This window comes from Myotis lucifugus, unplaced genomic scaffold (assembly GCF_000147115.1).
Source record: "Myotis lucifugus unplaced genomic scaffold, Myoluc2.0 scaffold_453, whole genome shotgun sequence".
In the NCBI taxonomy this organism is placed as follows: domain Eukaryota; kingdom Metazoa; phylum Chordata; class Mammalia; order Chiroptera; family Vespertilionidae; genus Myotis; species Myotis lucifugus.
Genome location: NW_005871501.1, coordinates 437,405 through 465,244, shown reverse-complemented (window position 1 = coordinate 465,244; position 27,840 = coordinate 437,405). Strand labels below are relative to the sequence as shown.

Genomic DNA, 27,840 nt, shown 5'->3' with positions numbered 1-27,840 from the left:
ATGGAACTAAGGGCTAATATTAAAGACCCATAGATGCAGAGGCAAGGAAATTAAAAGAACAGAAATTCAGGAAATAGAGAAACACATAAAGAAGACATCAGCAAAGCAAAAACTGCATGATGGAAAAGATAAAATTCATTTTTAAAAAAATAAATAAAATGGAATAAAAAAGAGAGAACTTTACCACAGATGCTACAGAGAAAAACATATAAGAGGATATTAAGAACAATTCTCACACTTCAAAACATTGAAAAATGGATGATGATGTAGAAAGATAGAACTTTTCAAAAACAGATCAAGGAGAAAGACAAAATTAAAGCAATCCTTTAACTGTAAAAGAAATGCAATAAATAGTCAGACCGTTTGTCATGAAGAAAGCACCACACTCAAATGGCTTTATCTGAATGCTGCTAATCATTTGGAAAACAGATGATTCCATTCTTACACAGAGAATGGGAAAAAACCCCACTCATTAACATGGATGCAGAAATTCTGAATGAATACTACCCAACCAGAACCAACAATGAATGGAAAAATTATGATCAAGTTAGGTGTATTCCAGGCATTCAGTAGATTAATATTAGAATTATATTAATAGAATTTACCATATTAATTACAGATTAAAAAGGAAAAGTTATATTATTGTAAAGATAAAGAATATAAAATTCAACATTCATATATGACATTAAAAATTTATTAGCATAGTTTTAAAAGAATAGAAATTTCCTTAATTGAACTTTTGTAGAGACATCTACAAAAATATCCAGCAAACACAGTTTATAGTGAGCCATGGAAAGCACTCCCTTTAAGATTAGGAATGAAGCAGAGATATCCTCTCTATCATCCCTTCTCCCTCCTTTTTAACATTGCCTGGAGGTTTGAGCCAGCCTAGTAGTGGCCAAAAAGAAGAAGCAGAGGTTTTAAGGATGAGAATATAAAAAAGTGCAGCCGCTGTGGAAAACATGTGTAGAGGTTCCTCAAAAAAATTAAACAATTACCTTATGAACAATAATTCCTCTTCTGAGCATATACCCAAAAGATTGAAAGCAAGAACACACAGAGATAGTTTCACATCACTTTCATAGCAGCTTTATTCACAAGAGCTAAAAGGTGAAAGCAATCCAAGTGTCCATCAACAGATGGATGGATAAACAAAATGTGGCCCATACAGCAATTGAACATTATTCAGCCCTAAAAAGGAAGGAAATCCTGTCACCTGATACAACACGAATGAACCTTGAGGACATTATGCCAGGTGAAATAAACCAGTCACAAAAGGACAAACACTGTATGATTCTGTTAGGGTTTTGGCCAGTAATGCAAGCAGTGCAAGAATTCACAACTAAAAGAAGAGATGGATGCAGAGAGAAAGTTTATTTTACTTTCCCTGAAGGGAAAGGGCCAGGGCATTGATAATCAATACAAGGGCAAAGAACAAAAGCAGCTCCCCCTTTTAAATCTGTGGCTGCTGTTCCTAGGTGACAAGGAAGGGAGGGGGATGTGGGGTCTGAAATTGAGCAGCCATCAGGGGGATTGTAGTTTGTTACTTCTTCAGGAGACAGTCTGGGCAGATGTCCTAGGGAGGTGTCTTATCAGTATTTCCCCCCAAGCCTGTAAAACATGCTTAGAGCAAAAGTTATGAAGAGTTCAAAAGAGGCCTATTTGAAGGGGGTGGGAGGAAGGGAACATTGTATTAACTATCCCTGAGATCTAAAAACAGCAGGGAGGAGGATATGCAAGAATGTAGCCTTGAGAGTAGCTTATCTTGTCTTGCACTATGAACAGAGAACCTGTTTGAACCAGAGGAGCTAACAATCTTGGGGTTTAATTACCAGGTGCTTCTCATAAATTGTGAAAGGCCACAGCAAAGAAAAAGAAAGGCCTTTTTTACATCCCTACAGAGTCCACTTATATGAGGCACCTAGAATAGTCAAATTCATAAAGACGGAAAGTAGAATGGCAGGTTCCAGGGGTGAGGGGAGCAGGGAGGGGAGTAGTATTTAATGGGACAGTTTCAGTTTGGGAAGATGGAAATTTCTGGAAATGGATGGTGATGATGGTGCACAAACTGTGACTCTAAGTGCTGCCAAACTATCCCCTGAAAATGGTTAAAATGGCAGATTTTATATTATGTGCATCCTGCCATTAATTTTTAAAAGTTGTAAGGACTCCAAAGGAAGAAATGAAATTACCGATGTGCAGTTGTTTTTATTGTCCACAAACACTGCTCTCCTGAGCTAGTGCTTCCTACTAGCCTAGGGGTTTTGTTACCCATGATTCCCTACGGGGATGTGTTTCGGAGACTATATGCAAAATTATGTATCATTTTTCTGAGGAAGAACAAACAAGCTTCCATTGGGACAGCTAGTTTCAGATTGTCAAAAGGTGTGCCACAAGACTTTTTAAAACATGCAATACTATTTAGTTAGGGGCCTTGACCTCTTTTCCCTTAGATTGTAAAAAAAAAAAAAAAAAAAAAAAAAAAAAAAAAAGTGACAACAGCCATCAGCCAACACAACAATAGCCTTTTGGCGTGAATAAATAAAAATTATACTTTTTTTTTGTCAGAGCAACAAAAAATATTTTTTGGTGTGCAGCAGAATTTTAATAATTAGTTTAGGGGTGCCATGAGATGAAAAAGGCTGAAAATCGCTGCATTAGACGGTCAGCTGGGTCTGCAACCCACAGAAGTATAAGAGCCATTCTGAGTGGACCCTCTCACCCGTGCCCCACCCCCACACCACAGCTCTGCAGACCTGGAGGCTGTGACCAGATGCCTCCTCCCAGTAATGCCCCGTGGCCTTCACAGGCCTCCCATCTCCTTCCCACCTTCCTCATCCCCTCTCCCCTCCCTGACACCACTTCTTCTCAGTGCGAAGTATACTCTTAAATCTTTCTTGAAGTCATTGGGCAGGGTTTAATTTTTTAAAGATAGGGAGGCTCTGAAATCCACCAGACTTCAGGGCTTTCCCTCTTACTCTTCATTTCATGGACGGTGACACTGAACAGGCGCAGCTCTGGCGCGGGGACTGGAACCCAGAACGCCCAGCCCTGTAACCGGAAATAATGCTCAACTAAACTTCCTTGCTGGATTTATATCCTGCACTCAATGTGGCTGAATTTTAACAAAAGGAAGACCCCTGCTGCGTCCCAGGGTGGCTGGGGGCGGTCAGTCCTTGGAAGGTTCCACTGGGAGAACAGAGAGGGGCCTCTCAGATGACGCTCAACTTTGCAAACATCCGGTGGTGAAACTGCGGCCAGCTTAACTGTCATCCAAATGCATTCTGAGACTTTTCTTTTTAACAAACAAAATGCTTTTATTGCTGTTTTTATAGAAATGCATGTTTAGGCACTTGCATAAGCTATATAAAAAGGCATGTATACTCCTTGTTTGAACTCTTCCTTTCTGGTCACAGAAAGTGGGCAGAAAAGAGCAACTGAAACAAAGCACAGCAGAGGCCGCCTGTGCCAGGTTAGGAAGAGGAGAGGGACCCTCCTGGCACCGGTCAGGCGGGACCATGGTTAGTAGTCGTCGTAATTGACGCTGGCTCCGTGCCGAAAGCTGTCGGGGCTCCGGGGGCCAATGGCGGCATCTTCATCGTAGTGACGGTGGTGGTAATCATAGTAGTCGTGTCCGTTCCGGTTTCTGTTTAGCCAATAGGTGACATCATCTTCAAATTTCTGGCGAAGAAAAAAGAACGTGATGGAGAGCGGGTTTAAGGACACACAACCCTGGCCACATCTCACCCCGGGCTTTCTCTGCGGTGGTTTCTCTTCCATGGTTACCACCTCGCTGAGAATGAGTCCGTGTTGGAGCATTGCTGTGCCTCTAGTCTTGTTATTAGAATCTTATAGGATCCTCCTTTATTGTGATTTTGTCATCAGACATTATTTTAGCCATTCCCCCATGTTGAACTCTTAATACCCATTTTTATGAACTGCAAATACTGGTCATCAAGGAAATGCCAAGTGCTGGAAGATGATACAGCCTTTTCATCTATCAAATAAGTAAAACATTTGAAGTTTTCAGTGAGACTAACAGATGCTGCTGCAGGTGTGAGAAAACTGGTCCCTCGCACATGACTTACAGGAACATGCCGTTTGGCAGTCCTTACGACCCTTGGATGTAATTCTGTCCTTGCCCAGTAACTGCCCTGCGCAGACGGCAATACTAAGTGAGAAACAAACTCACACAAAGCTGCCAATAATAGCACCGGCTTTTTAGGTTGTTGTGAATGTTAAGTAGTTAATTCACACAAGAACCAGACTAGTTTCTGGCACAGAGTTTAGCTATAAGTGTTTAGCTATTTGCGCAACAAAAAATTATATTTGAGTATCAAAAAGATAATTGGGGAACAACTGATATGTCCAATGGTTGGGAATGAGAAAGAAATTATGGTATGGCTACAGGCTTGCATTTTATGCAGCCATTAAAAATGGTCTCTTTAGGTGCCCGGCTGATTTTATAGTCGGATTGTTTGTTTTATTGTTCTTAGATTATATGAGTTCTCTATACATTTTGGATATTAGCCACATATCAGAGTTATTGTTTGCAAATATATTCTACCATCGAGTTGATTGACTTTTATTTTGTTGATGGTTTCTTTTGCTATGCAGAAGCATTTTAGTTTGATGTAGTCCCATTTGTTTATTTTAGTTTTGTTTCCTAATAAATTTAATTCAAAAACTGATGTCTCTAAAGAGTTTGTTTTCACCTATTGCAGTATTTTGTATACACCCTTGATTCACAATATGAATCCTGAGTCCATTTGGAAAAACACTTCCATCTGCCCTGTTGGAGATGCTGCCCTCCCTCGCTCTCTGCCCGGGTGGTTGGCTGAGTGCTCCCTGGCCTGGGTGGTGGGCTGAGTGCTCCCTGGCCTGGGTGGCGGGCTGAGTGCACCCTGGCCTGGGTGGCGGGCTGAGTGCTCCCTGGCCTGGGTGGCGAGCTGAGAGCTCCCTGGCCTGGGTGGCGGGCTGAGTGCACCCTGGCCTGGGTGGCGGGCTGAGTGCTCCCTGGCCTGGGTGGCGAGCTGAGAGCTCCCTGGCCTGGGTGGCGGGCTGAGAGCTCCCTGGCCTGGGTGGCGGGCTGAGTGCTCCCTGGCCTGGGTGGCGGGCTGAGTGCTCCCTGGCTGGGGTGGCGGGCTGAGTGCTCCCTGGCCTGGGTGGTAGGCTGAGTGCTCCCTGGCCGGGGTGGCGAGCTGAGTGCTCCCTGGCCAGGGTGGCGAGCTGAGAGCTCTCCGCACTAGCCCGGCACAGCCCTGGACGCCACTGAAGAGCTCTGTGCAGCACTACCCCACCTCCATCCGCGGTCTTACCTGGCCCTGGCCCCAGCTGGGAGTGCTTGATTATGAACGTGTTTTTCTGTAACTTGGGGAATGTGTCCACTCTCCCTACCTGGGCACATGAACTGAACCATCTTTTCTGGCTAATGCGCTGACAAATTCTCCCCAAAACATTTGCAGACCCCTCTCTCTTTAAAGGAAAGTTGCATCCCCTTCCATTGTCCTCATGGGTCTCTCCATTGATCCGGGCGTCTCTGACATTTTTTGAGGTAAAGCTGAACATGTTTTGGGGAGGTTGTGAGCTATTTTAAGGACACCCAGGCAGAGCCGTTAAAACTGCCCCAGGAAAATCCTACTCTTGCTGAATCTAAGTTCCAGCCAGGTTGGGCGGTGTCTTCTCTGGAATTTGGCTTCCCACTTGGACCCACAGTGATGGAAAATTCCAGCTGCTGTCCTCATAGCCTTGGTCACGTAACCCGTAACCGATGCCTGGATGGTCTTGGCGGGCGGGTGGGGAGGGTGGGGGGGTGTACTTCTGGAGTGAATAATGGAGCCTAAATTTCTGTGCCCTGTCTCCCCCAGCTATTACACCCCCATCCCCACCCTGGCCCCCACCCCCACCACTGCCCTGCAGGAAGCCAGGCCCGCAGGAGCGAATACCCACCGCCTCATCGAAGCCCATGTAGAGGAACTGCTGGTACCACTGCTGGACCTCCGGCCGGGTCCGGTCCCACAGCTGCCGTCGCTGGCGCTTCAGGCTGCCCAGGAAGCTTTTAGCTTTGCTCTCGTCCACAGCCACGTCGGCTTTCTTTGGAGCAGACGCTGAAATGAGTGAGACCCGCCCCAATGTGGAGAGATGACTTCTTTTCTTATTGGGGGGATCACTTTTATACACCCCACCAGTGCCCCCGGGGAGACGGTGCTGGCTCAGCTTCCCGCGTAGGTGGGGTTAGTACGCGCTCCTGTTTGGGAACAATCACGTAACAGGGTGTGGGCTGGCCTCCACCTTCTCAGGCCTGGGGTGGGGATGAAAGGCCGCCCACTCTCTGCAGCCTCTCACCAGGCTGGGGCCAGGCCTCACGCAGAGGCGGGCCTGCGGCCGGGCTCCGCACTGGGGAGACACGGGGTATCTGGCGCATACGCACTGTGCACGCAGACCAGCGAGCACCGGGCTCGCCTAAGACACTGGGGAGTGGAAAGGACCGAGTGATGAGCCTGAGGGGCCGGACCCGGCCCAGCCTCGTGGTCTGGCTGGCGCTCACGGCAGATTGCTAGGATACACAGTGCCACCCTGGGCACCACCTCGGGCCTCCTGGCAGCCGGCTGAGTTGGGAGGGTCTTGGTGCTGGCTGGGCCATGCTTCCTCCCGTCTTTTTGCAGGGCCTCGGCTGTTTAGAAGGCACCACCTTGGCAGGTGTGCGGGGGAGCTCTGCACGGGTCTGCCCTGCTGTCCAGTTGGGCCTGTCCCTCCCACACCGCGGGCCTGAGCGCCCGCGTCCCCGGGCCGGCATGAGGGCTGCAAGGGGAACGGGAGTGGGTGCCCTCTGTGCTCCTTGTCACGTGGACAAACACCAGGGGGTGTTTTTCACTCTCGTCCATGTCTTTTCCCTCGGGGCCTGTCACACTGTTTTGTACGCAGCAGGCGCTGCATGTGTATGTCTTGGTTTGCAATGAATAAAAGTTGAGGATCTACACCCAGGACTTGTGGCCATTCTGGCGGTTTCCTCTCCAGCCCCACCTCTGTGGGTTGGCCCTGTGAGACCTGCCACCGGGTTGTCCTTGGGACAGGGCTGGGTGTCCAGCCTGGGGAGGAAGCTCTCTGAGGCGTCTCCAACACTAGAGAGACCCAGGCCACCAGAGCAGCTGGGAATGCTGGGAAAGATGCCCAGGAGCTCCGATCCTGAGAGGGGATCCCCGAGGGTGAGTGCTGGAGGCGACTTGAACCTTCTAGAGTCCCCACTAACTCAGAAACAAGAAGTTATTTCCAATAGACAAGATCTGGAAGCAGCGCTAGTGCCCATCAGTAGACGAGTGGATAAAGAAGCTGTGGTACATTTGCACCATGGGATACCATGCAGCAGTAAAAAAGAAGGAGCTCTTACCCTTTGAGACATCATGGAAGGACCTGGGGAGTATCATGCTAAGTGAAATAAGCCAGTCAGAGAAAGACAAGTATCACATGATCTCATTCATATGTGGAATCTAAGTAAAAAAATAAACTGATGAACTGAGTGGATCCAGAGACATGGAAGCATGGAACAGACTGACATATTTCAGAGAGAAGGGGCGGAGAAGGGGGCAGGAAGAGATTAACAAAGACCTTGTATGCGTATATGCATAGCCTATGGGCACAGGCAATAATGTGGTGAAGGCCTGGGGAAGGGACAGGGGCGAGATGGAGGGGGTCAATGGAGGAGAGGAAGGGGGACATCTGTAATACTTTCAACAATAAAGATAAATTTAAAAAAAGAACAAGTGGTCCTAGCCCGTTTGGCTCAGTGGATAGAATGTTGGCCTGTGGACTCAAGGGTCAGGGCACATGCCTGGTTTGCGGGCTCAATCCCCAGTAGAGGGTGTGCAGTAGGCAGCCAATCAATGATTCTCTCTCATCATTGATGTTTCTGTCTCTCTCTCCCTCTCCCTTCCTCTCTGAAATCAATAAAAATATATTTTTTAGAAAAAGGAATAAGTGATAAAATGTTCACATCAGAAATGTGGTCACACTTCTTAATTTCTAAGGAGCAGTTAGTTTTACAGGTGAGATGAAAAGTCCAAGAGGGAGCTGGCCTTCACAAGACCACGGCACTGGCCCAATGGCCGCGGGATGGCGGCAGGGCCCGGGCTGCTCGGTTGCACTTGGCTGCTGTCCACATTCGCTCAGCAGTGCTTCTCACCAGGTGTGAGTAAGAAGAAGCTTTTGGTTTGAGCCTCCTGCCAGTAGCTAACTGGACTGTACAATACGTAGGCATCCACCAGCTGAGCTTTGCTGGGCTCTACAATGTGCTCTGACGGGTCCAGGGTCCCAACAGAAATAGCAGCAATTCACACTGCAGCACGGTCCCTTTTCCTTCTGAGTCCACACTGACAGCTTTCAGAAAAACAGCCTTCAAACAGCTCCTGGCAAAAATACTTAGCTAATAAAATATCACACCACACGCCCCCAGGACCTCTTCGGGCCTGCTAACCTCTTAAGGACCAAACACTTCTGAGTGCCCAGACATGACACTCAGGTGAGCACGTTGGGCGTGGCCATTGCATTTTAATCCCGCGGAGAATGCAACCCTTACCCACATGGGGTGTATTTACCTTCCCGCTTCTGAAGCATCAGCTTGAGTGTATTTCCACCTGTGGCACCTGAAGGAATGGAAACAGAGGTCAGGTTCAGTGTGGCACCGTTCTCTTTAACTCCTCAAATGCAAAATCAGTTGGAAAAACCCGCTACATGCGCCGATCTTGATTTGGCAACTTGATTGTATGACTGTTTTAGGCTCGTGGTGTTCCCTGTTGTGCAGAAAAAGCAGTTCAGCTGCCCATGGCCCAGACTAGAGGCAATGGCCGTGGCTGACCAAGGGCGTTATGACACGAGCTAGTCCCTGGAAAAGTGACCTTGTTCTTTCAGCCATTACGTCTTATTATGAGGGCCTGCCACCTGTCCTAGGTCCCTTCCTGCAGACTTTCTCTCTTCATGGTACAGTGGGTGGAAGTGTCCCCCACCCCAAATTCACCGGCACCTGAACCCTCTGAACTGAACTCATCTGGAAATAGGGTGTTTGCAGACATGAGTAGAGCTCTCGAGGTGCTATCACACTGAATCTAGGGCGAGCTTTACACCCCGAGACCGGTGTCCTCACAAGAAGAGGAGACAATGCAGAGAAGGGCTGTCAGAGGACCGGCAGCAGAAATGGGAGCTAAGCTGCCACACGCCCATGCCTTTGCTCTCTCACAGTCCTGCCCAGTTTCGTAGCATGTCCTGGTCACCTCAGAATCAGGCACTACTTGCACCACTTGCTCTGACTGTCATTCGCCTGTAAACATGTTTCTGATCAGCCCAATCATTTCAATGGAAAACAACATGTCTGGCCTGACAGACACCCTCCACGTGTGGGGACCCGTCAGCGCCTCTGGTCCCTAAGTGCACAGGTAAGTAGACGGCTTGGCCTCTGAAGGGAAACAGCCCCTGGGGAAGCCAGCCTCAAAGGAGGGAGCCGAGTGCCTTCAGGTGTAAGGAGCTAGTTTGGTCCCAGGACGGAGACAGGCCTGGAGGTGGGTACTTAGTCTCCCTCTCTGGGCAGGTACGTAGCCTCCCTCTCCATGGACGGGCCCCAAGGCCGTGCTTCTATCTGCAAGGGTACAGTTTTCTGGGAAAAGAAGCCATAGCTTTTCCAGACTCTCAGAAGTGTCTGGGACCCAAATGAGACGAAGAACCAACCCCTGCTTAAAGAATTTACTCGGTAGGTGAGGGGGAAACACCTTTGTGGGGAAGGTCACACACCGGCTGCCCACAGCTGCGCTTTTCCTGCAGGTGTGTTCTACTGGCATGCCCAATGTTTACAAAATTTGAATTTGAACACCTCTGGGCCCACGTCACTCGATACCCCTGGTCCCCAAACAGCCACTCCTATTAGCCCCTCAAGCATTTGAACTTAGTGATACCCAACTGCCTCTAGAGTAGGTGTGCCAGCGGGGGAGCCGGTTGGAAGAATCTCTAGAGACCACACTGAAGGCCTGGGGGTGCGGGTGGTGTTGCCCGGCATCTTCCATAGGAGGCGGGGTCTGTGGGCAGCGGGCTCAGGCAGTAGCCAATTCGCAGCAGCCTATGGAAGGACCCAGTGGCTTTCACTGTCTATGTGCGCGTAGGTCTACAGTGACTGACTGTTTAAGAAGTAATTGCAACGGTAGGCTGCGTTAATAACTGGGTAGCATCTGCAGAAAGGAAGCAGTTGTCCGGTCTGTTCTGTCCCTACTCTGATCGCTCCAGCCCTCTACTCAGAACAGGTGACTTTCAGAAGAGCACAGAAACCCGGAGTTGTCAGAGGAGAGAGGATGAGGGCAAACATGTGTTACATGAGAAACAGTACAAAAATGTGGATGTTTCACTGTCCTAGAGAAATAGAACTTCTGGGAGGAAAGCTATGGCTCTGAGGGGCCACGGGGCCGTAAATTAGGACATGAAGTAAGGTTCCCAACAGCTGGACAGCCATGCAACATTGGTCTAGGTCACATCACGAGTTGCTGAGCAGAAATAAGCACAGATGAGCACTTGAGGAGGCTGCCATAGACGGATGACTTTTAAATGAAGTCACCCGTCTTCATTTGCTACTTTTAAATGAAGAAATCAATGAAAACATTTCCTAAAGCAGACAGGTGTGTTCCTGGGCAGTGACATTAGCATCCATTACTATCTTAACATTTGTCAATCTCCAACAACTCATACGGAATTAAGTCCCTCCGATGCTTGCCGTAAAAGCGCTGAGCAATTAATGAATGAAATGCCGTCTGATATTGAAATAGACACGAGGCTTAAGCATTTGCCAGGAGGCTGCAATTTCTCGCAGCAAATGTGTCACCACTGCTCCAGACTCGAAGTCTCCCCACTCCTCAGCAATGCAGCTGAGAAGCGTGGGCTATCGCTGAGTTATGAATTGTCAGTGTCGCCACTGTGCCAATTACTACGGACCCCACACTAACTTCGTTTGAAGAAAAAAAACAAAGAACAAGTGAATGACCATGTTTATTTTCTGTGTATAGATGTTTTGTTTTTTTACCCCAACATTCTCAGTTCCTAGTTCTAGGCTGTGATAACTGGCACTTCTGCATTTATGAAACCTAGTGACCTGGCATCGATCTCCCAGCAGGTTCAGAATTGCAAGTTGTCCCTTTGATCAATTCACTAATCAAGAGGGGCGATGATCATTTTTTTCTATTAAATATTTTTGAGTGACACAAGAGCCACCTAGGGGACTCTACATAGATACAAAGATTTTCATTTTATGTCATAAGAAAGTTCCCATTGCAGCTCAATGATGTTGCTGTAGTGTTCACCGAATCCCTCACTGTGTTGTTGGTGTGATGAAGTAAAATACAAGCCCTGGGGAGGAGTGAATGGCTTACAGTCAGTGCTCACCCTCTTTGCTGGGATGTGCTTCTTAAAACCGGAGGAACAAAGGGCACGAGGCAGATCAATGATGTAAAGGGAATTATTGGTCTGCCTCCCCCGAGGGTGCCATATGGAGCTGCAGCCGCCCTCCCCACTTGAACAGGCCCCCAGCTCCAACCTGCACGCCTCCCCCCGCCCTCCCCAGCCCCGGGAACTTGGTTTCCTCACCTGCTCTGAGTGAGTAAAATGCAGAAGTGAGCCTCCCAGGTCTTCCCTTTCCAGCACACAGTGCCCAGCTGCTCTGCAGTGGGAAAAGCACCAGTCTCGGGTCTTAGGCAAGTGGCCCACACCTTCCAGCTCCTTAGCAAGAGACGCTCACTGCGCCTGCCTCGCTCAGCTGTGAGCGGCAGGAGGCCACCAGTGAGCCACAGGGGCACAGGGAAGGCAGGGTGTCCAGACAACACGTCCTATTCCAGACTGCCTTTCTTAGGGTGGGGTCTGCGGCCCCCAGGGTCCGGATGTCTGCACACCCACCAGATTGCTCCATTCGGGGAGTATGTGTGCAAGTGCACATTTTATAGAGAGCATTTCATTGGGAATTCTCAACCCATTCGCCGAGGGCTCCATGAAGCAGGAAGGGCGAAGCAGTTCTCCTTTGAGAGCCCGTCCCCTGCATGCGAGGTGGGGCCAGCTCAGTCTGGAGAAGGCGCACCGTCCCATTGACTCAAGCTTCCAGGGACCCTTCCCATCGCCTTAGTCCTGAAACACTGCTTGTCCCTCCCAGGACGGCTCACCCGCCTTGTCCCCCGAGGTCATCACAGGTCTGAGGCTCTGCCCTTGACCCTGGTACTCTGCTGGCCTGCCCAAACCACCACTTGCAACTGTGGGAGTGCAAAGCCCGACCTCCCCATCACCCTCTCGCCCTCGCTCAGACTCAAAATGGGTGCCTATGCCCCCACTCCGCGCCGTCTCCCTCCCCTGCGCCCTGGCATCGCCCCACTTACTTGGGCCCAGGCACAGCAGCAGGAACAGCGCCAGCGTGGTGGTGGCCAGGATGGCGGGCCGCACCAAGGAGGAGGCCATGCTGCACCCGTGGGCAGGAGGGACGCGCTGGGCTGGCTGCGGGAGGACTGGCCGGAGAGCTGAGGCCAGGAGGGCGGGCGCGACCTGCTTCCTTGTGGGGAGGGACCCGACTGAGGCGCGGAGCCAGCGGGCGGGCGGGCGGGCGGGCTGAACAGCAGCTCTGAGCCCGGCTCTCTGGCCGGGATGTTTAGGATGCAGGCGCCACAGAGGACCTGGCAGGGCGCAGGGGGGTGGGCGAGGATCCCCGGGAAGGATGGGAGGTGGATTGCGGACTCCGGCCCAGGTCCCCCTCTCCCCTCCCAGGCCCCCCTCTCCCCTCCCAGGCCCCCCTCTCCCATCCCTGGTCCCCCTCTCCCCTCTGTCCCTCTCGCCCAGCCTGGGGCTGGCTGCTGTGCTGGCTGCTCACTCCACACTGTTGGCTTAGGAAAAGGCTCTGGAATTTCCTTAATTCCCAAGCTGGCACGTAAAGATGCCTTTGGCAGTGCTGTGTTTGGGATACTTTTGAAAGACTCCACAGTCTGAGTCCAGAGCTGCCATCCAGGAAAACATCGCACCCCCGGCCGCTGGATAGAAGGCCTTTCAGAATCCAGGGCCCGGGTGAGCTGTAGGTGTCCCGCAGAAGAAGTGCCCACTGTGTGCTCGGTGACCCACGCACAGGGACATTACAGGAAGGCCAGCCAGGCCTGTGCAGATAGTAGCTACGGGGACCCCAGGGGTGAAGGAAACGAGGCACACTTGCCCCAGCTGACCTGGGCCTCACTACTTCGCCCCCAAGGCCTGCCCACATGAAGGCGGCAATGTTGAAACTACCTGTAGGGCCCTTCCCTCTAGGACAGCGGTCGCCAACCCATGGCCCCTGAGGTCTGAAAGGCTGGCGACCGCTGCTCTAGGATCTGCCCCGAACTCAGGTGATGGTCTCTGCATTTTGCTCTCGCTGGCTTTCCGCACCTTCCAGGGCTACGTGCTCATGTCCACCAGGTAACTGGCCTCCTTGCAGGCGGCCGGGAAGAGTGTGTTACTACTAAGTGAGAAAGGACATACGGTGGTAGGTGAAGGAAAGGTGGGAAGTGGGTCTGACAGAACCGCAAGAACTTGGGCTGCTCTGGTTTCCAGAGAGAAACAGAAAGATAATTGTGGGGAGAATCTTATAAGCCCTTGGAGAAACTCTGGGGTAGGGGTCAGATTAAGAAAAAACAAACAAACAAAAAAAAACAAAACCCAACCAGAGAACGCAATGTACGTATTTTTGCCCAAGGACAAGAAATCCATTATTAGGAAGAAAATCAAAGCAAACAGAAGGTTGAAATTCCGTTTGGGTTGGTGTCGAACATGCAGTGAAGATGTGAATTATAATCTCTTATTTGTCCTGTGGAGACCACCCCCCTTTGCGTCAAGTCCCCACCAGAACTTGCTTCTCATATAACATTTAAAAACGTGTCTCTTAACCAGAATCTGATCGGAATTGAGTTCGTGGAGCCAGAGGACAGCAGCCTCCTCCCTGCCTGGTTTTCCTCTTCCATCGTCGGGAGCAGCCCACAGAGTATGCCCTCTGCCCATCCCCCCAGATACCCTTGAAAATGCAGCGGCAATGTTAGTTTTTGTTAATTCAGAGCCCAACGGGGGCAGGGAGGGGGCTTTATACCTCTCTTTGATCAGCTCATACGGGATTTGAAGACAAAGTAATATTGAATCCTAGTTTTTAATGGGCCATATAAAAACGCTTTGATTACTGCTTCATGAGTGAATTGGTAAGACAAATCAAGGGCCTACAGAAAATTGTTTTAAAAGAATTGCCAATCAGAACCTTTCGTGAGGACCAGCCCGGCTTCTTCTCCCCACGGAGGGCTGGAGGTGAGCTCATCCTCCCCAGCTCCAAGCTGCTCCAGCAGATCCCGGGGACGGGGGTTGGGGGGAGGGGGGACAGCATCTTTCACAGGAAGAACAGTGACAGGCAGGCATGGCCGGGACAGTGCACCGAGCGAGGCTAAGTCCTCATTTTGAAGCTAAGTCTATTGGTAAGCACAGGAGCTTCGATGTTTACTTGCAAAACAAGAAAGTTTCCGGGGTAAGTGACACATCTCACACCCTACAGCGGGACCAATAAGAGACACAGCTTCATCACACACGGTTTTTACTGAAATATCATACAGAAAAACGCGGAGATCAAACACACGGCATAATGATCAGGAAACAGCATTATCCACATTCCAGGAGTCCCTGTCCCCTCCCAGGCCCTCCCACCCCCTATGCACTGTAACATAATAGTGTCGTTGGCACAACCCTCTTTTAAAAATGTTTTATTGGTATTTTATTTTCATTATCTTAAAAGACACCCTCATAAAATAAAGATTATGGTTACCAATAGGAAGACACTAATTAATGAAAAAGAAGGGTTAAAAAGTGTAAGATTGCCTGGCTGGCGTGGCTCAGTGGTTGAGTGTCGACCTATGAACCAGGAGGTCACGGTTCGATTCCCCGTCAGGGCACATGCCTGGCTTGCGGGCTTGATCCCCAGTGTGGGGTGTGCAAGAGGCAGCCATTTGATGATTCTCATCATTGATGTTTCTATCTCTCTCTCCCTCTCCCTTCCTCTCTGAAATCAATAAAAATATATATTTTTAAAGTGTAAGATTTATGACTGGGTCGACTTACCAATTCAGTTTGTTCAATCCACAGCTATTTCTCAAAAAGCTCACTGGTCGCCCTTTGCCTGGACATTATTCCAGAGTGGAATGTTTTCGGCTCCAGTATTCTTGTCTGCCTTACACACCACCAATAACATGCACAGAGCACACGCACTACCTGTCATTTGTCTTCCAGCCATTTCCATTCATGACGGGCCCCTGGTTTGACTTGGATCCTGCTCAGAGGGACTTTCCTGCCTCTCTCCCACGCAAACATAGAGGAGCCCCAGGAGGAAGGTGACTGCGACCAGGCCCCAGTGGCCACTGCTGCCCCCATTAGTATGAGGTGTGATGTGAGCCCCCAGGTCTCAATTAGCAGGGAGTGGGATGTGGCAGGAGGCACTCGCTCAGCCTTCACAGCCTGTGAAAGTTCCTTCCATTGGTTTATTTGTTCACCAGCATTTACTTATAAAACGCTAGACACCTGGGCACTGTGACAAGCCCTTTGTTCCCAGTCAGTTACATTTGTGAGGTGCATGGCTCTCCTTTCTCCCTCTGCTAACGTTGGCCCTTCTATCTGCCAGTGTTTCTCAAACTTCATCTAAAAACCCCAAGGCGCTGGGTAAAGCCCATTCCTGGGCCACACTCGCTGGGACTCTGACCTGGTCAGCCTTGGGGAGGGCCAGGAGTCTGCATGTTTTGGAAGGAGGATTCTAGGGGATGCTCATGCGAGCAGGGCTCAGGGTGCTGTCTGAGACAGTGAGCTCACACGGCTGGCCATCCACACTCACCCGCTGCCCTCAGTCTTCGCCTGGCCTTCTCACCCCAGTATTTCCCCCCCAGCCCCCAACTACCACAGCAGCTGCAGGGGCTTCCTCTGCCTTTGGCGTAGTCGCTGAGAACACAGCTCCAGGAATGTGTCATGTGCTAACCATGCACGTAAGTCCATGTCCTCTCTAGGCCTCGTTCTGTAAGATGGGGACATATTTAGCATGCTGAGGCCAGAGGTCACAGGCACAGAGCCTCATATGCAGTAAGCACCCAATAAATATCAGGAGTGGTTTTCATCACCAGCACCCCCTCTGACCTCTCTATTCCTAGTGCTCTGACACCTGTGTGCTCCTCCTCCCCCCTCTCCCCCGCCCACCCTAGGCCAGCTGAGCAGGACCCCTCACTTTGGATGAGTTTTCAATCCACCACCTCATTATTACACATGATCAGATTCACCTTCGCAAACATTGCCCTGACCTGGTGTCCCCACCTCTCTTTCTTCACAGGAAACGTGGCACTAGAAGAACATGCTAAGTGACATCACCTGGCAAGGGCTGAGGGTGCCAGGAGCCTAATGGGGGCAGCTCTGCAGGACAAAGGAGCACAGGAGAGAGGGCTTGATGCAGAACTGCCACCGATGACAAGAGGCCTAAAGCCAAACCAACCAAAAGTGTTAGGGACCCAGGCTGATGCTGAACTGAACGGAGAATAAGACAGTAGGAGAAATTGATCATGGAATGGGGTTGCTAGTAAGACAGCTGATTTTTTTAGGTGTGAAAGTGGTTTTACAGTTACTTTGTTAAGCTCTTGTCTGTTAGATCTACACACTGGAACAGTTATGGGTAAAATGATATGCTTTGGATTGAAATATATCAGGAAAAAACTAACAAATATTGATCATTCTTTTGCTAGGAAAATACATATACATTTCCTGAGCCCCCAATTGTGATGGGTCATTATCCTGTCTTCTGTGTATCTTTACAGATTTCCATAATAAAAAAAAATATATACAGAGTCCTAGTGGCACCCATTGACTACAGAATCTATAACATACACATGTCCTTCAGATTCTTTGTTTAGTCTTAAAATATGTACAACAGTTATTTTTCCTTTGTACTTCCTGCAGGTCGCCCAATTTCACCCAAACTCAATTCTTGAGTACATTCTCAACACCTTCACAGCTTCATGGCTTTGCACACAACATTCCCCTGGGATGCCACTGGGCCTCACCTCTGCTAGCAAACCCTACTGTCCCACTTACCTATCCGGGCAGGGCTCAGCCGGGTGGTTCTGCTGCCTTGCACAGTGTTGATGGCACTCACTCAGCCGACTCAGCTGGGATGGGCTGCACTGGACAGTCCCAGAGAGCTCTGCTCACATGTCTGGCACCGTAGTGGGGATAATTGGAAAGTCTGGGTCCAGCTGAGATTGTCCACTGAAGAGCTGACATGGGGCCTCTCCAGCATGAGGTCTCAGGGTAGGTCCTACAGGGAGGCTCAGGGCTCCCAGAAGGAGTGTTCGAAGATCAGCTGCTCCAAAAGCCAAGAGGAAGCTGCCAGTGACTTAAGCTCTTCACCTGGAAATGGACACAAGTCAATGTCTTTTATTGGTTGAAGCAGGCACAGAACCCATGGCATCTGCAAGGAAGTACAAAAATCCCATTTCTCAATGGGAGAACATCAAAGAAGGTGTGGCTGCCTTAATCCTCCCCACCTTTCAAGGCCAAGCTCAGACGCTGCCTCTTCCAAAAGGCCTTTTCTGCTTCCCCCCTTTGGCCTAGAAATGTGTTTTCTTTGGAATTCCTGCACCTTTATGTTTCCTCCATTCTACCTTGGACTTCTCTGTGTACCTTATTTCTCTCTTCTCCATTCAATTTTTTAAAATATATTTTTGTTGGGGAGGGAGAGGGAGAGAGATAGAAACATCAATAATGAGAGAGTATCATTGATCGGCTGCCTCCTGCATGCCCCCCACTGGGGATCGAGCCCGCAACCTGAGCATGTGCCCTTGACTGGAATCGAACCTGGGACTTTCGTCCGCAGTCCAATGTTCTATCGCCTGAGCCAAACCAGCCAGGGCTCCATTAGATTTAAGCTTTGAGTTCCTCAATGTGTTTGTTCCTTTTAAAAATTTCCCATAGAAGGGAACACTCAAATATTTGAGGAATGAGTCAATGTGAGTCACCTAAAAGTGAGTCTGTGGCTACACAGATCTTGTATAAATGAAATAATTTTGAATGTCTCTGTATTTTTTTTTAATTTTACGTTTGATATTAGAAAAGTATACGTTACACATAGCAATGGCTTGTGGCAGCAGCCCAGTAACAATAATAAAGAAGGTAATAGCGACCCCGTTAAATGCCAGCCATAGCAACTGTCTACGCCTAAGGACTGGCACCCGCAAGGTTAATGTCCATGCTCAGTGGTGGTTCCTCAAGAATCTGTTCCTGTTTACTAAGCAAATTTCCATGTTGAACTGTAAGAACTTTTGCCATTTCAAATAACAAACTGAAGCCAAAGGCAGGAAAAGCATGAAAGTTTCCTTTCGTCTAAAAATATATTGAGGAGCACAAAGTCCTCATTATGCACAGCGGAGCTCTCTGCAGGCTCTGTGAGAGGGAGCCCGAGAGGTGCCAGACTCTCGGCAGCCCGGCCCCTGAGGGGATGTGTCGGACTCCCTGGTCTACCCGGCCCCTGCGTGAGGATGAGTGTAAACCCCCAGCCAGGTGGCCCGAGACAGCAAGGCGTCTCTGGTAAACGTCTTCATATCCCTAAGGGACCTCTGGTGGGAAGAGGTGATCTTACTAGAACAGATTAATATGTGGAATGAGGCCAGTTGCCCGTCTCTTCACACCTTGAATTTGTAACGTTTTAACTGAAAAGATGCTGACAGCTGAGAAGACCCAGAGACAGAGCCGGGGCTCCCTAGCACAGCTGTGCGCATCAGCGCCCCACACACATTTGCCAAATCCCCTCCCCGCGGGCAGAGGAGCACGTGGCTTCTCAATGTAAAATTCAACCATCTGGACAAAAAATGTGGATGCCAAGGCGGGAGTCTGTAGCTCCAGGGCGGCGGACAGCAGCCTTGGGGCGCCTGGACCAAAGCAGGAGGCCCGCTTGGGGCCTGCAGTGCACCAGGCCTCGCCCTCCTGACCCAGGACAGGCCAAGCTGCCGCCTGCACAGATGGACCAAGTGGAGGCCAAGGAACTGCAGGCGCTGCCAGCACCTGGTGTGTTTCTTGCTGGGGGTGACTCAGGAGTCCCTGCAGCTTTGACAGGCGTCTCGAACCCAGCGCAGTGGCAGAGAGGCCTTGGGGAGCCACTGCTCCAGCAGATCAGGTGGAGTTGTTGACAGCCCCCCAGTCCTCTGCACCGACCGAGTGGTGGGAGCCACTGCTAAGGACACACCTCGTCGCAGTCCCAGAGCTCCCCAGGGGGGTGTCATCACTGTTATCGTTATTTCCTTTTATCTTTATGGTGTTGTTTCATTATGTTATCTATTTATGTTGTTAATTACTGAGCATAGGACTTCAGGATTGCCCTGTAAGCTCAGAGAGAAATGTGGTGCAAACTCCCCAGCCCCATGTCGCTCCCAGCCCCACGTCAGCGGCAGAGTCACACTTGTGTTAAGGTGCTGTATTCCCAAGACAATCTGTTTAAATAAGAATATTTTTGAAAATATACTAACAATAAATTAGGCACCATTCATTGAGGGGAAAAGAACAGCCATGGCAATACCACCTGTAAGCATCATACCCACTTCCCTGTGGTACAGGCACCACGGGGCACCGAGGGCTGCCCCCGGTCACCTGGACATGCTTTCATTTCTCTTCTGTAAATCCCTGGTGGGCCATGGCTGGGCCGTACGGTCGGTGTGTTTAGCTACATGCTTTAACCTTCACAGTGCTCACGAGGCTGTGTGATGCCACCTGTTCATCGCCACATATGACTAGTGAATAGCGACGTGTGTAGGCTCTGGGGACACAGAAACCGTAAGTTTCTGCCTTCGGGGACTCACAGTGGAGCGGAGAGGCCATCTCAGCAGAGCGCCACTCCTGGAAGGAAAGTGAATGAACTTGACGTCAGTAACCTCCCAGTAACCTCCCAGTGGCTGAGCACTTCTGATCTGAGGGATTCACCACTTCATGGAGAAGCCGTTTCCCTTTGAAACCTTTCCAATTGCTAGAAAGTTCTTCCCTCGTTGGGCCCATTCTCTCTTCTCTCACAGTACTTTCTGGGTGAGCCTAACTCTCTCCACCCAATCCATGAGCCCAACAGACGCTTCTTAGCTCTGTAATTGTATAGCTGCCCTCTTCCTGTGCCGTGTTTGTCCTAATGGTCCCAGGAGGCCGTGTCTGTGCTGTCCTCTCAGGGTGAATGCCTTTCTTCCCCGTTCTCTGCATTCCCAGCTCACCTTCAGGTTCCCAGCTCGCTTCCCGGCACTTTCCTCTGAGGATACTGACATCGCCTGCAAGAGGGCCCTGGTTTCATCTCAGACCGAATTGAGAGCCCTGGTAACAGAGTCCCTGAGCCCCCTGTTAAGCAAGCACCTCCCACCCTCCAGGAATGTCCCGTCACCACCCACCCACCTCTGTTCCCTATGAAGTCAAGCCTTGTTTCTTTGCTGCTGTCCATACCACACCCACTGGACAGAAACACAAGCACCACATTATTCCATGGACTCACCGTCTCCCATACCCACCCCCCAAGTTCACACCCCGTCTCCTGCCCCAGAGTGCCTGGGGAAGATCACCTTTGCCATCCCTATTTTTCTACTCCCTTTCTTCCTCTTCCCCTTCAACAGGATTAGTCCCAATAATATTGGCGTATTAATACAAACCCACAAAGGGAATACCTGAGGAAAAGACCTGTGCTTTACTCTTCTGGTTTTTATCGCTTTAGAAAGAACAAGTATGTCACCGTCACCAGCAGAGCATGAGGGGCAGTGGAGGGCGCTCTCTATAGCTTTCAGACTCGCTGGCTTTGTGGCAGTGCCCTTTCCTTACTCAGAGCTAAGCTACCAAGGAGGCCCAAAGCCAGCTGTCTTCCTTCCCAGCCCTGTCTTCGGGAGTGAGCAAGCTGGTAAGCACACACTGATCCCTCGTCATCACGCTGGACTCCGCTGACCAGCCAGCCCACAGGACCCTGGTCCCAGCTGAGCCGGCTGGCCTCCCAGTCTCCCAGTGACCACCGCCGGGTCCTCTCCTTCCTGTTGCATGTGCTGTTCCTCCTCTTACAGCTGGGCTTGAGACTGTTGTGACCAAAGCAGAGGTGGGCAAACTGTGGCCGCAGGTCACACCGGCCCACTGCGGGCTCCTGTAAATAAAGTTTCAATGGGACTCAGCCAGCTCCTTTTTGTGTGTATTGTCTATGCGACTTTCACGCCACAAGGCAGAACCGAGTAGCTGTGACAGAGACGGGATGGCCCTCAAAGCTAAAATACTTGCTAGCAGTCCATTGTAGAAAAAGTTTGCCAAATGCTATTAATAGAACACAGGGGCCCCGATCAGTGTGGCTCAGTTGGTTGGATCTTCATCCCATGCACCGAAAGGTTGCTGGTTCGACTCCTGGTCAGGGCACATACCCAGGTTGAGGGTTTGAGCCCTGGTGGGGACATGCACAGGAGATAACCAATCAATGTTTCTCTCATACATCGATGTTTCTCTCTCTCTCTCTCTCTCTCTCTCTCTCTCTCTCTCTCTCTCTCCCTCCCTCCCTCCCTCCTCCTCTCTCTAAAATCAGTAAAACCTGTCCTCAGGTGAGGATTAAAAAAGAACGCAGTGGAAGTGACATTTGGGGACCTCCCAGCCCAGGCCAAAGACAGAAAGTCAGCTTCCGTGGAACAGGTCGGCTGTCTCGCCAGAGAGGCCCATTGGAGGGAGGCCTTGTGGGTGCTTCTGCCCCAGCCACGTGTCGCAATGAATGGAGCTCTGAGACCGACTTGGGAGGCCAGCAGCAAAGCGCCCAGCTGAGCCGCCAGCTCATGAAAAGTGTGAAACCCCATGGTGAGCTGTCCCTGCTGGCACCTCTGGGTTTGGGTGGTTTGTGTGCAGGTAGGAAGCCCGAGCAGCACCCTTCCCCAATCTCAGTGCCTCCACGGAGCTCAGCAAGGCCGCAGCTCAGGGCCCCCGGTGACACCGTGAGACAGGGTGCTGGGAAGCAGACACCCAGAGGCAGGCAGGGAGGAGAGGCAGCAGGAGAGCTGAGAAGACCGTGGAGAAAAGGAGGGAAGAAAAGCAGGGGAGGAATGTGTCAGGGGAATGAGCGAGGGGCCCAGGGGCTGCGTGGAATAAGGGAAGGCTGTGGAGCAGGGCAGGCGTGGGCACGGCAGGGAAAATCCCAGGGCGGCTTTTAGCAAAGTGCAGAGGCCCCTGTTTCAGTACCGATGAGGTATTTTTTTAATGCGTAAAACTACACAACCCACGTGACAGGCACTTGGCGTTCCCAGCACATTAGTGCAAGAGGAACCCTGTGGCTTTGTAGCAACCTTCCTTTGTTTTCAAATCCTTTTTTGTGACATTGTGCAGTTTAATGTAATGCCGTGAGAACTTCAAACCAAAGGAACGCAATAAAATTCCAAGAGTCAGACAACAAGTCACCCACAAAGCCGTCCCGGCCTCCTGCTAATGCCCAGTCCCCTGGCACGCGCAGCCCCGACCACACGGAGGTCTTGCCGGGAGCAGCCAGCCCCACGGGAGGTGCTGCCGCCCTGGCCCACCGCAGGTGCTCTGGTCCCTCCGCACAGTGACCTCCAGGCCATTATTTTCCAGTGGCACTTTAAGTCCACCTTTATTCCAGCTTGTAACCACTTGTTCACAATTCTACCACAGGCATTCAGTCACAGCAGTTGTTTATTGATTTCCTGCTCTCAATATGGTAGAACAATTTTCTAAAAATGTAAGTCAGAAAGCATTAATAGAACGCTTACGCGTGCAAGGCACCGCTCTAACACAAGCAGAAAATCCACGATCAGCAGGACACACTCCCTGTCCTCAATGAACACACTGTTAGTTTAATTATACATTTTACTGTCTTTCTTTGAAGGGTGGTGGGAAACCACATATCCAAGGCCACAGCATAGTGTTTCTCTTTCCGTGATGGGGGAAAGCTGTAGATGGGTTAGAACATGGTTTGCTTTCTTTTGTTTTAAGCCACGAAAAGATGACCACATCAGAATGATATTGGGTAAAGGACCATAGAAAATCTGTGACCAGCCAGAATTGGACTCATGGCCTCGTCTAGGACAAATACCCATCATGCCAAGTGATATGAAGAGTCATCTGGTTGGCCAGCCCTCACCCACCAGTATTTTCTTTTGATCTGCTTCTGTCAAGAATGCCCTTCCCCTCTTCCAAACACATGTCCCCCCCTTAGGTGATCTGCTCTCCAGGTCTCACTTGGTTGACCCAGAAATGGACAGCTAATCTAAGTCCTGTCCTGGGACACTTGGACCTGTGTCAGGGGCAGCATCGCTAACTGTGGTCGAAGGAACTGTTGGTGCCGGCGTCACGTGGAGAAAGCAGTCCACAGAAGGAAGGAGAATGTTGTAGAGGAAAAACGGGGACGAGAGGTGGGCACCCTCGAGATGCGTCAGGGGGCTCTGCTGAGTCCAAGACCTTCCTGAGCCTGTAGGTGGGCACACATTTCCAATAAATCCATGGACTTGCTTTAACTCATCCAACAGGACTGTCATTAAGACCAGAAGCAGCTGGGTACACCAAAATGTCCACAAAGACAAGCGACTCCTGACTTAATACCCAGCCTGCAAAGCATGAAAACAATAGAGGCATCCCACAGAGCAGTCTCTGTTTAGGGCATATATTTGCACTTGGCCCCAAACCGATTTGCACTTCCTGTCTTCTACCCCAGAGGCTGGCGCCTGGGAGGGTCAGATACCCCGTGTAGCCGACAGCCAGCAATGCTGGGATCTGACAGGAAAAGTAAGAGAATCCATTTCCATTAATAAGAAGCAACACGGCTCTTCGTTGGAAGACTGGGGCCTTCATATAATTTTAACATTAATGTACTTTGTACCCATCAGGGGGTGTCTTTCCAGCAACTTCCTTCACGCACACCCAGACCTGGTTGTCAAGTTCAAGGTTGGATGTGAAAGTAATGAGCAGTTCTGCCTCCTCTGAGGTCTCATGTTGATTATACAGAGCACTTGGTTTCTTTCATTAGTTGCTTTTTATATGAATCAAGCCATATTTTGCACAGCATGAAAAAGGACCTTAAGAATTCAGATACTCTGCAAGAATCTTTTTTTTTTAATCCAGAGGATAAATGTTCCCTCACAACCCCAACCAGCTCAATTAGTACTCCTTACCTTGGTATTTAAGAAGATTTAAAATAAATATCTTTGGTGGAATTTTAGAGAAAAGTACATTGGCCAAAATTGGCTGTTTAAAAAGAATCTGTTGTAGTGCCGTGGAAGTCTAATATCTAAATCAACTAAATATTTAGTTTTCAAGATTAATGAAAACATTTTGATGGAAAGGGTTACAATTAAATACCACTGGCTGTGGGTTTGAGTGAAACTAATCAATTTTACAATGCTCAGATACAAATATTTTTTTCCTGGATCAGCTTTTGTTTTTTCATCAAAATTCCTGAAAATGGGAAAAATGGGAAAAGCCCACTAAAGAACTAATCATTTAGACTCTGCGGTTCACATCCAATTATTACTGCCAACAGGAGGAAGCCTTTCCATTTCCCCAAATGCATAGACTTTCAAAGAGTTAGACAATTATTTAAACATCAATTACTAAAGTTATCCAGGCTATGCTTTACAGTTAAACCCCACCCCCATTGGTCCTGCCTATGGAAATGAGGAATTTGAAGCTTGTTAAATGGTATAGTCAAATCCATATCAAACAAGAATGGCAACATCTTCAGAATGATAAAACAGCTACTTCCAGGACTACTATTTTGAGCTTTCAAATGTACTGTTAAAGCTACCACACTCATTTGTAGAAGTTGCTTGTCTTTTGTTAAACTGTGTGGATTTCATTGTTCTTTGAATTTGGTGTCAGGACGAGAGAGGCACAGATGAAGAAGAGAACGGAGAGCTCTGGTGAGGAGCAGTCTCCAATGACTCTTAACACCTCGCCTCCCTTGTGCCTGAAACTCCCACTGGGTGTCCTTTCTCCTGTTTCTTGTTCATTGACCCTCCCTGTCCTGAGTAACCAGGCTGGAGGCCAAGTACTAAGCCACTCTCGGTCATTACCCTTTATGATCAGTCTGGCTTTATAAGGTGAAATTGGAATGACTGGCATAGAGAACAGTTCAGCTCTGCTGGTGAGGAGGTGGGAAAGTTGGATGGAAAGTACATTGCCCAAGCCTCGGTGGAAGCTGTGTTGGGAGGGCTGAACTCCAGGACTGAATGGGGAGCTGATTCTGGTATTCAGGGCTCAGCAAACAGTAGCGTATTGGAAGAGGAAAGTTTTAATGGGTGGGTGGAAGGACACCGCATATGCTTCTCTCCGTGACTAGCTCTGGTGAGATGGAGCTGGGACAAAAGGACCTGTGATGAAGATCAGTGAATAAATAAATACAGCCAACCCCAGACCTTGCCAAACTAGAGAATGCACACTAAGACAAGCAAGTATTGGGAGCCAAATGACAAAACCAAAACCCAGCCAACCAAACAAGCAAAAACCAACCAAGGCAGGAAGTCAAGAGGAGGAAAATGTGGGAGCAGTGCAATCGGTAAATAAGCGCTGGGTGGAAGGTGCATGTCATCGCTACCGCAGTAATGAGCAAACCCAAATGGTGTTGCAGACACGTTCACCTTCGCTGCCGTAGGCAAAAGCCCAAATGTGGAGAGGGTGGAGTGGCAGACTTTAGACAAATATTTGTTATTATAGGGATTTAGTTTAGAAACTGGACCACACTGCCACACAGTTAAAATCCCATTATCGACAAGTGTGCATACACACACACACACACACACACACACACACACACACACCAAAACAACAACAACAAAAACCTTAATGAAATCACTTTGTATGGGATGGAAATTAAATCTATAGCAAAGTGGTAGGAAGTGGATTCTATCTGTTACATAGAGAAGCTTATCCCATAAGTGTTTAAAGGAGTTTAAAGCACTTAAAATGTCCAAAGACATTATCTTGCACATTTATGTGTTTATACATCACATTAGCCACAAGTGTTTAATGTCCCATGGGCCCGTCACAGTGCGTTGCACAGGGTTCCACTTCAAATAGCTCTCTGTCTTTGGGAATGGGATTGTGAAGACTGCTCCAGAGGCTGCTCAAGCCATGCCCTTTACATTAGAAAATACTATAGGCACCTCCACTTCCAAGCACGATGAAGTAACTTGTACTAGACTCACTCTTCTGCTGTAAATAACTAGAAAACTAGACACAATATGGGAGACAATTGTTTCCAGACATTATAGCCAGCATATAACTGTGATCCCCAACAGAAAGTAAGTTAATGAGGGACCCCTACCATCACCCTGGTCTTCTGCTTGAAGGCATTTTTCAAACTGTAGAACAAGAAGGAAGGACCTAAGTTTTGTTGCAATGAAATAGTTAGAATTTCCAGAGAAGAGTACTGGAAAGGAGGGAGCTACAGAATGAAAATCTCAAAAACTCTGTCTAAGGCTCCCCTAGGATCTTTTGGTGAATGCTAAGCATGCACATGGAAGGTGAGCCTCCATGGGTCTGTGTGGGGAGCTACCCGGGAGTTATAAGCCTAAAACACTCAAACTTTTCACAGGGCTTGAAGACATTTGTGCTCTGATCAACCAAAATGGAGAGAAGTCATTGAGTGCTCGAGGCACTCAACGGGGACCCCAGATAGTCACAACACATAGTAGGACTAAACTAAGCCCTAGTATATAGGTCACTCTGGACCCACAGTAACAATGCTAAAAAGAGCCAACCCCAGACCTTGTCAACCTTAAACTAGAGAATGTATTCTAATGATTCTTATATTAAAATTACTTGCAGGTAAGTTATTTGCTTGCCACAATAGAACTCAATACTCTTTAAAGGAAGACAACAAAATCCAGACACTCAATAATCCTATCTAATAAAATAATAATATGCAAATTAACTGTCACTCCATGACAAATATGGCAGCACCCATAGTGGGAGGAGGGGGCGCTGGTGGTGCTGCCCTGATGACGTGAGCCCAGCATCCCTCACCCTGGCCACATGGAGGGAGGGGCTGGGGGCATCAGTGGGAGTGGGCAGTGAGAGGCGGAGACTGCATTTCCCTTCTCAGTTCTGGGGGCGGTGGGGTGGGGGGGGGCGGGGACAGGGACCGTGAGTGGAGAGGCGCGAGAGGAAAGGTGTCCCAGGAAAGCAGAGTGTTGGGGAGATCAGAGCGCAGGCCAGACACTCAGTGCAAGTCCCCGCCCCGCATTCCCTGATGCGTGACCTTGGGCAAGTTTCCTGAAGACTCCGTGCCTCTGCTCCCTCATCTGCAGCATGAGAGCCTCATGGGGTTATAGGGGGATCTCATGAAGGATGGCTGTGACGTCCATGTCACGTGCGTGTCTGCTGGGGTGAGAGTTTCCTGTGGTCGGAGCCTGATGGAGGCAATGGGGCCCCTACCTCCACCTTCGCAGCAGGTGCTGATCCAGCCCCTGAAGCCACAGGAATGTTCTCCACACCCTTCATCTCACACAGACAGAGGAGCACCCATTGTTCTGTCAGCAGCTGGTCTGGTCCATGGTGCAGGCCGCAGACATGGCCTTCTTGCTCCAGGACGGGCCGCTCTCTCTAACCCACGGGCTCCTTGAACTGGGGAGTGGGGACAAGCGATGGCCGGTGGGGGACGTGTTAAAACCCTCGGGCTCCACAGGCTTGAACAGTGAAATCTTCTGAAAGGCAGTTGTTGGTTAGCATTCTGCTTCCATCCCAACTCCTTTCCTAAACGTCCCCAGAAACATGCTCGGGGCCCGCTGGGGAGAGGTGGCTGCCGGCAGAGCCTGGCCCCTGGGAAGG

The 27,840-nt window shown here is 49.6% G+C and overlaps 1 protein-coding gene across 1 annotated transcript; it reads right to left on the bottom strand.

Annotated features, from left to right (window-relative positions):
• Positions 1–3,291: 3,291 nt before the first annotated feature.
• CUNH2orf40 (chromosome unknown C2orf40 homolog) lies at positions 3,292–12,526 on the bottom strand. Its single transcript, XM_006102996.3, has 4 exons — positions 12,387–12,526; positions 8,592–8,639; positions 5,950–6,107; positions 3,292–3,681 (listed from the first exon to the last, which is right to left on the bottom strand). The coding sequence occupies exons 1-4, from the start codon at positions 12,463–12,465 to the stop codon at positions 3,523–3,525; spliced, it is 444 nt and encodes a 147-aa protein (XP_006103058.1). The 5' UTR covers positions 12,466–12,526; the 3' UTR covers positions 3,292–3,522.
• Positions 12,527–27,840: the final 15,314 nt, after the last annotated feature.

Bases quoted from the DNA above. Each gene is read 5' to 3' on its own strand.
- CUNH2orf40 (XM_006102996.3), bottom strand. From the start codon at position 12,465: ATGGCCTCCTCCTTGGTGCGGCCCGCCATCCTGGCCACCACCACGCTG. The intron at 8,640-12,386 runs GTAAGTGGGGCG...CCATTCCTTCAG, and splicing joins GCTGCTGTGCCTGGGCCCAA to GTGCCACAGGTGGAAATACA. The intron at 3,682-5,949 runs GTGGGTATTCGC...TTTCTTCGCCAG, and splicing joins ACATGGGCTTCGATGAGGCG to AAATTTGAAGATGATGTCAC.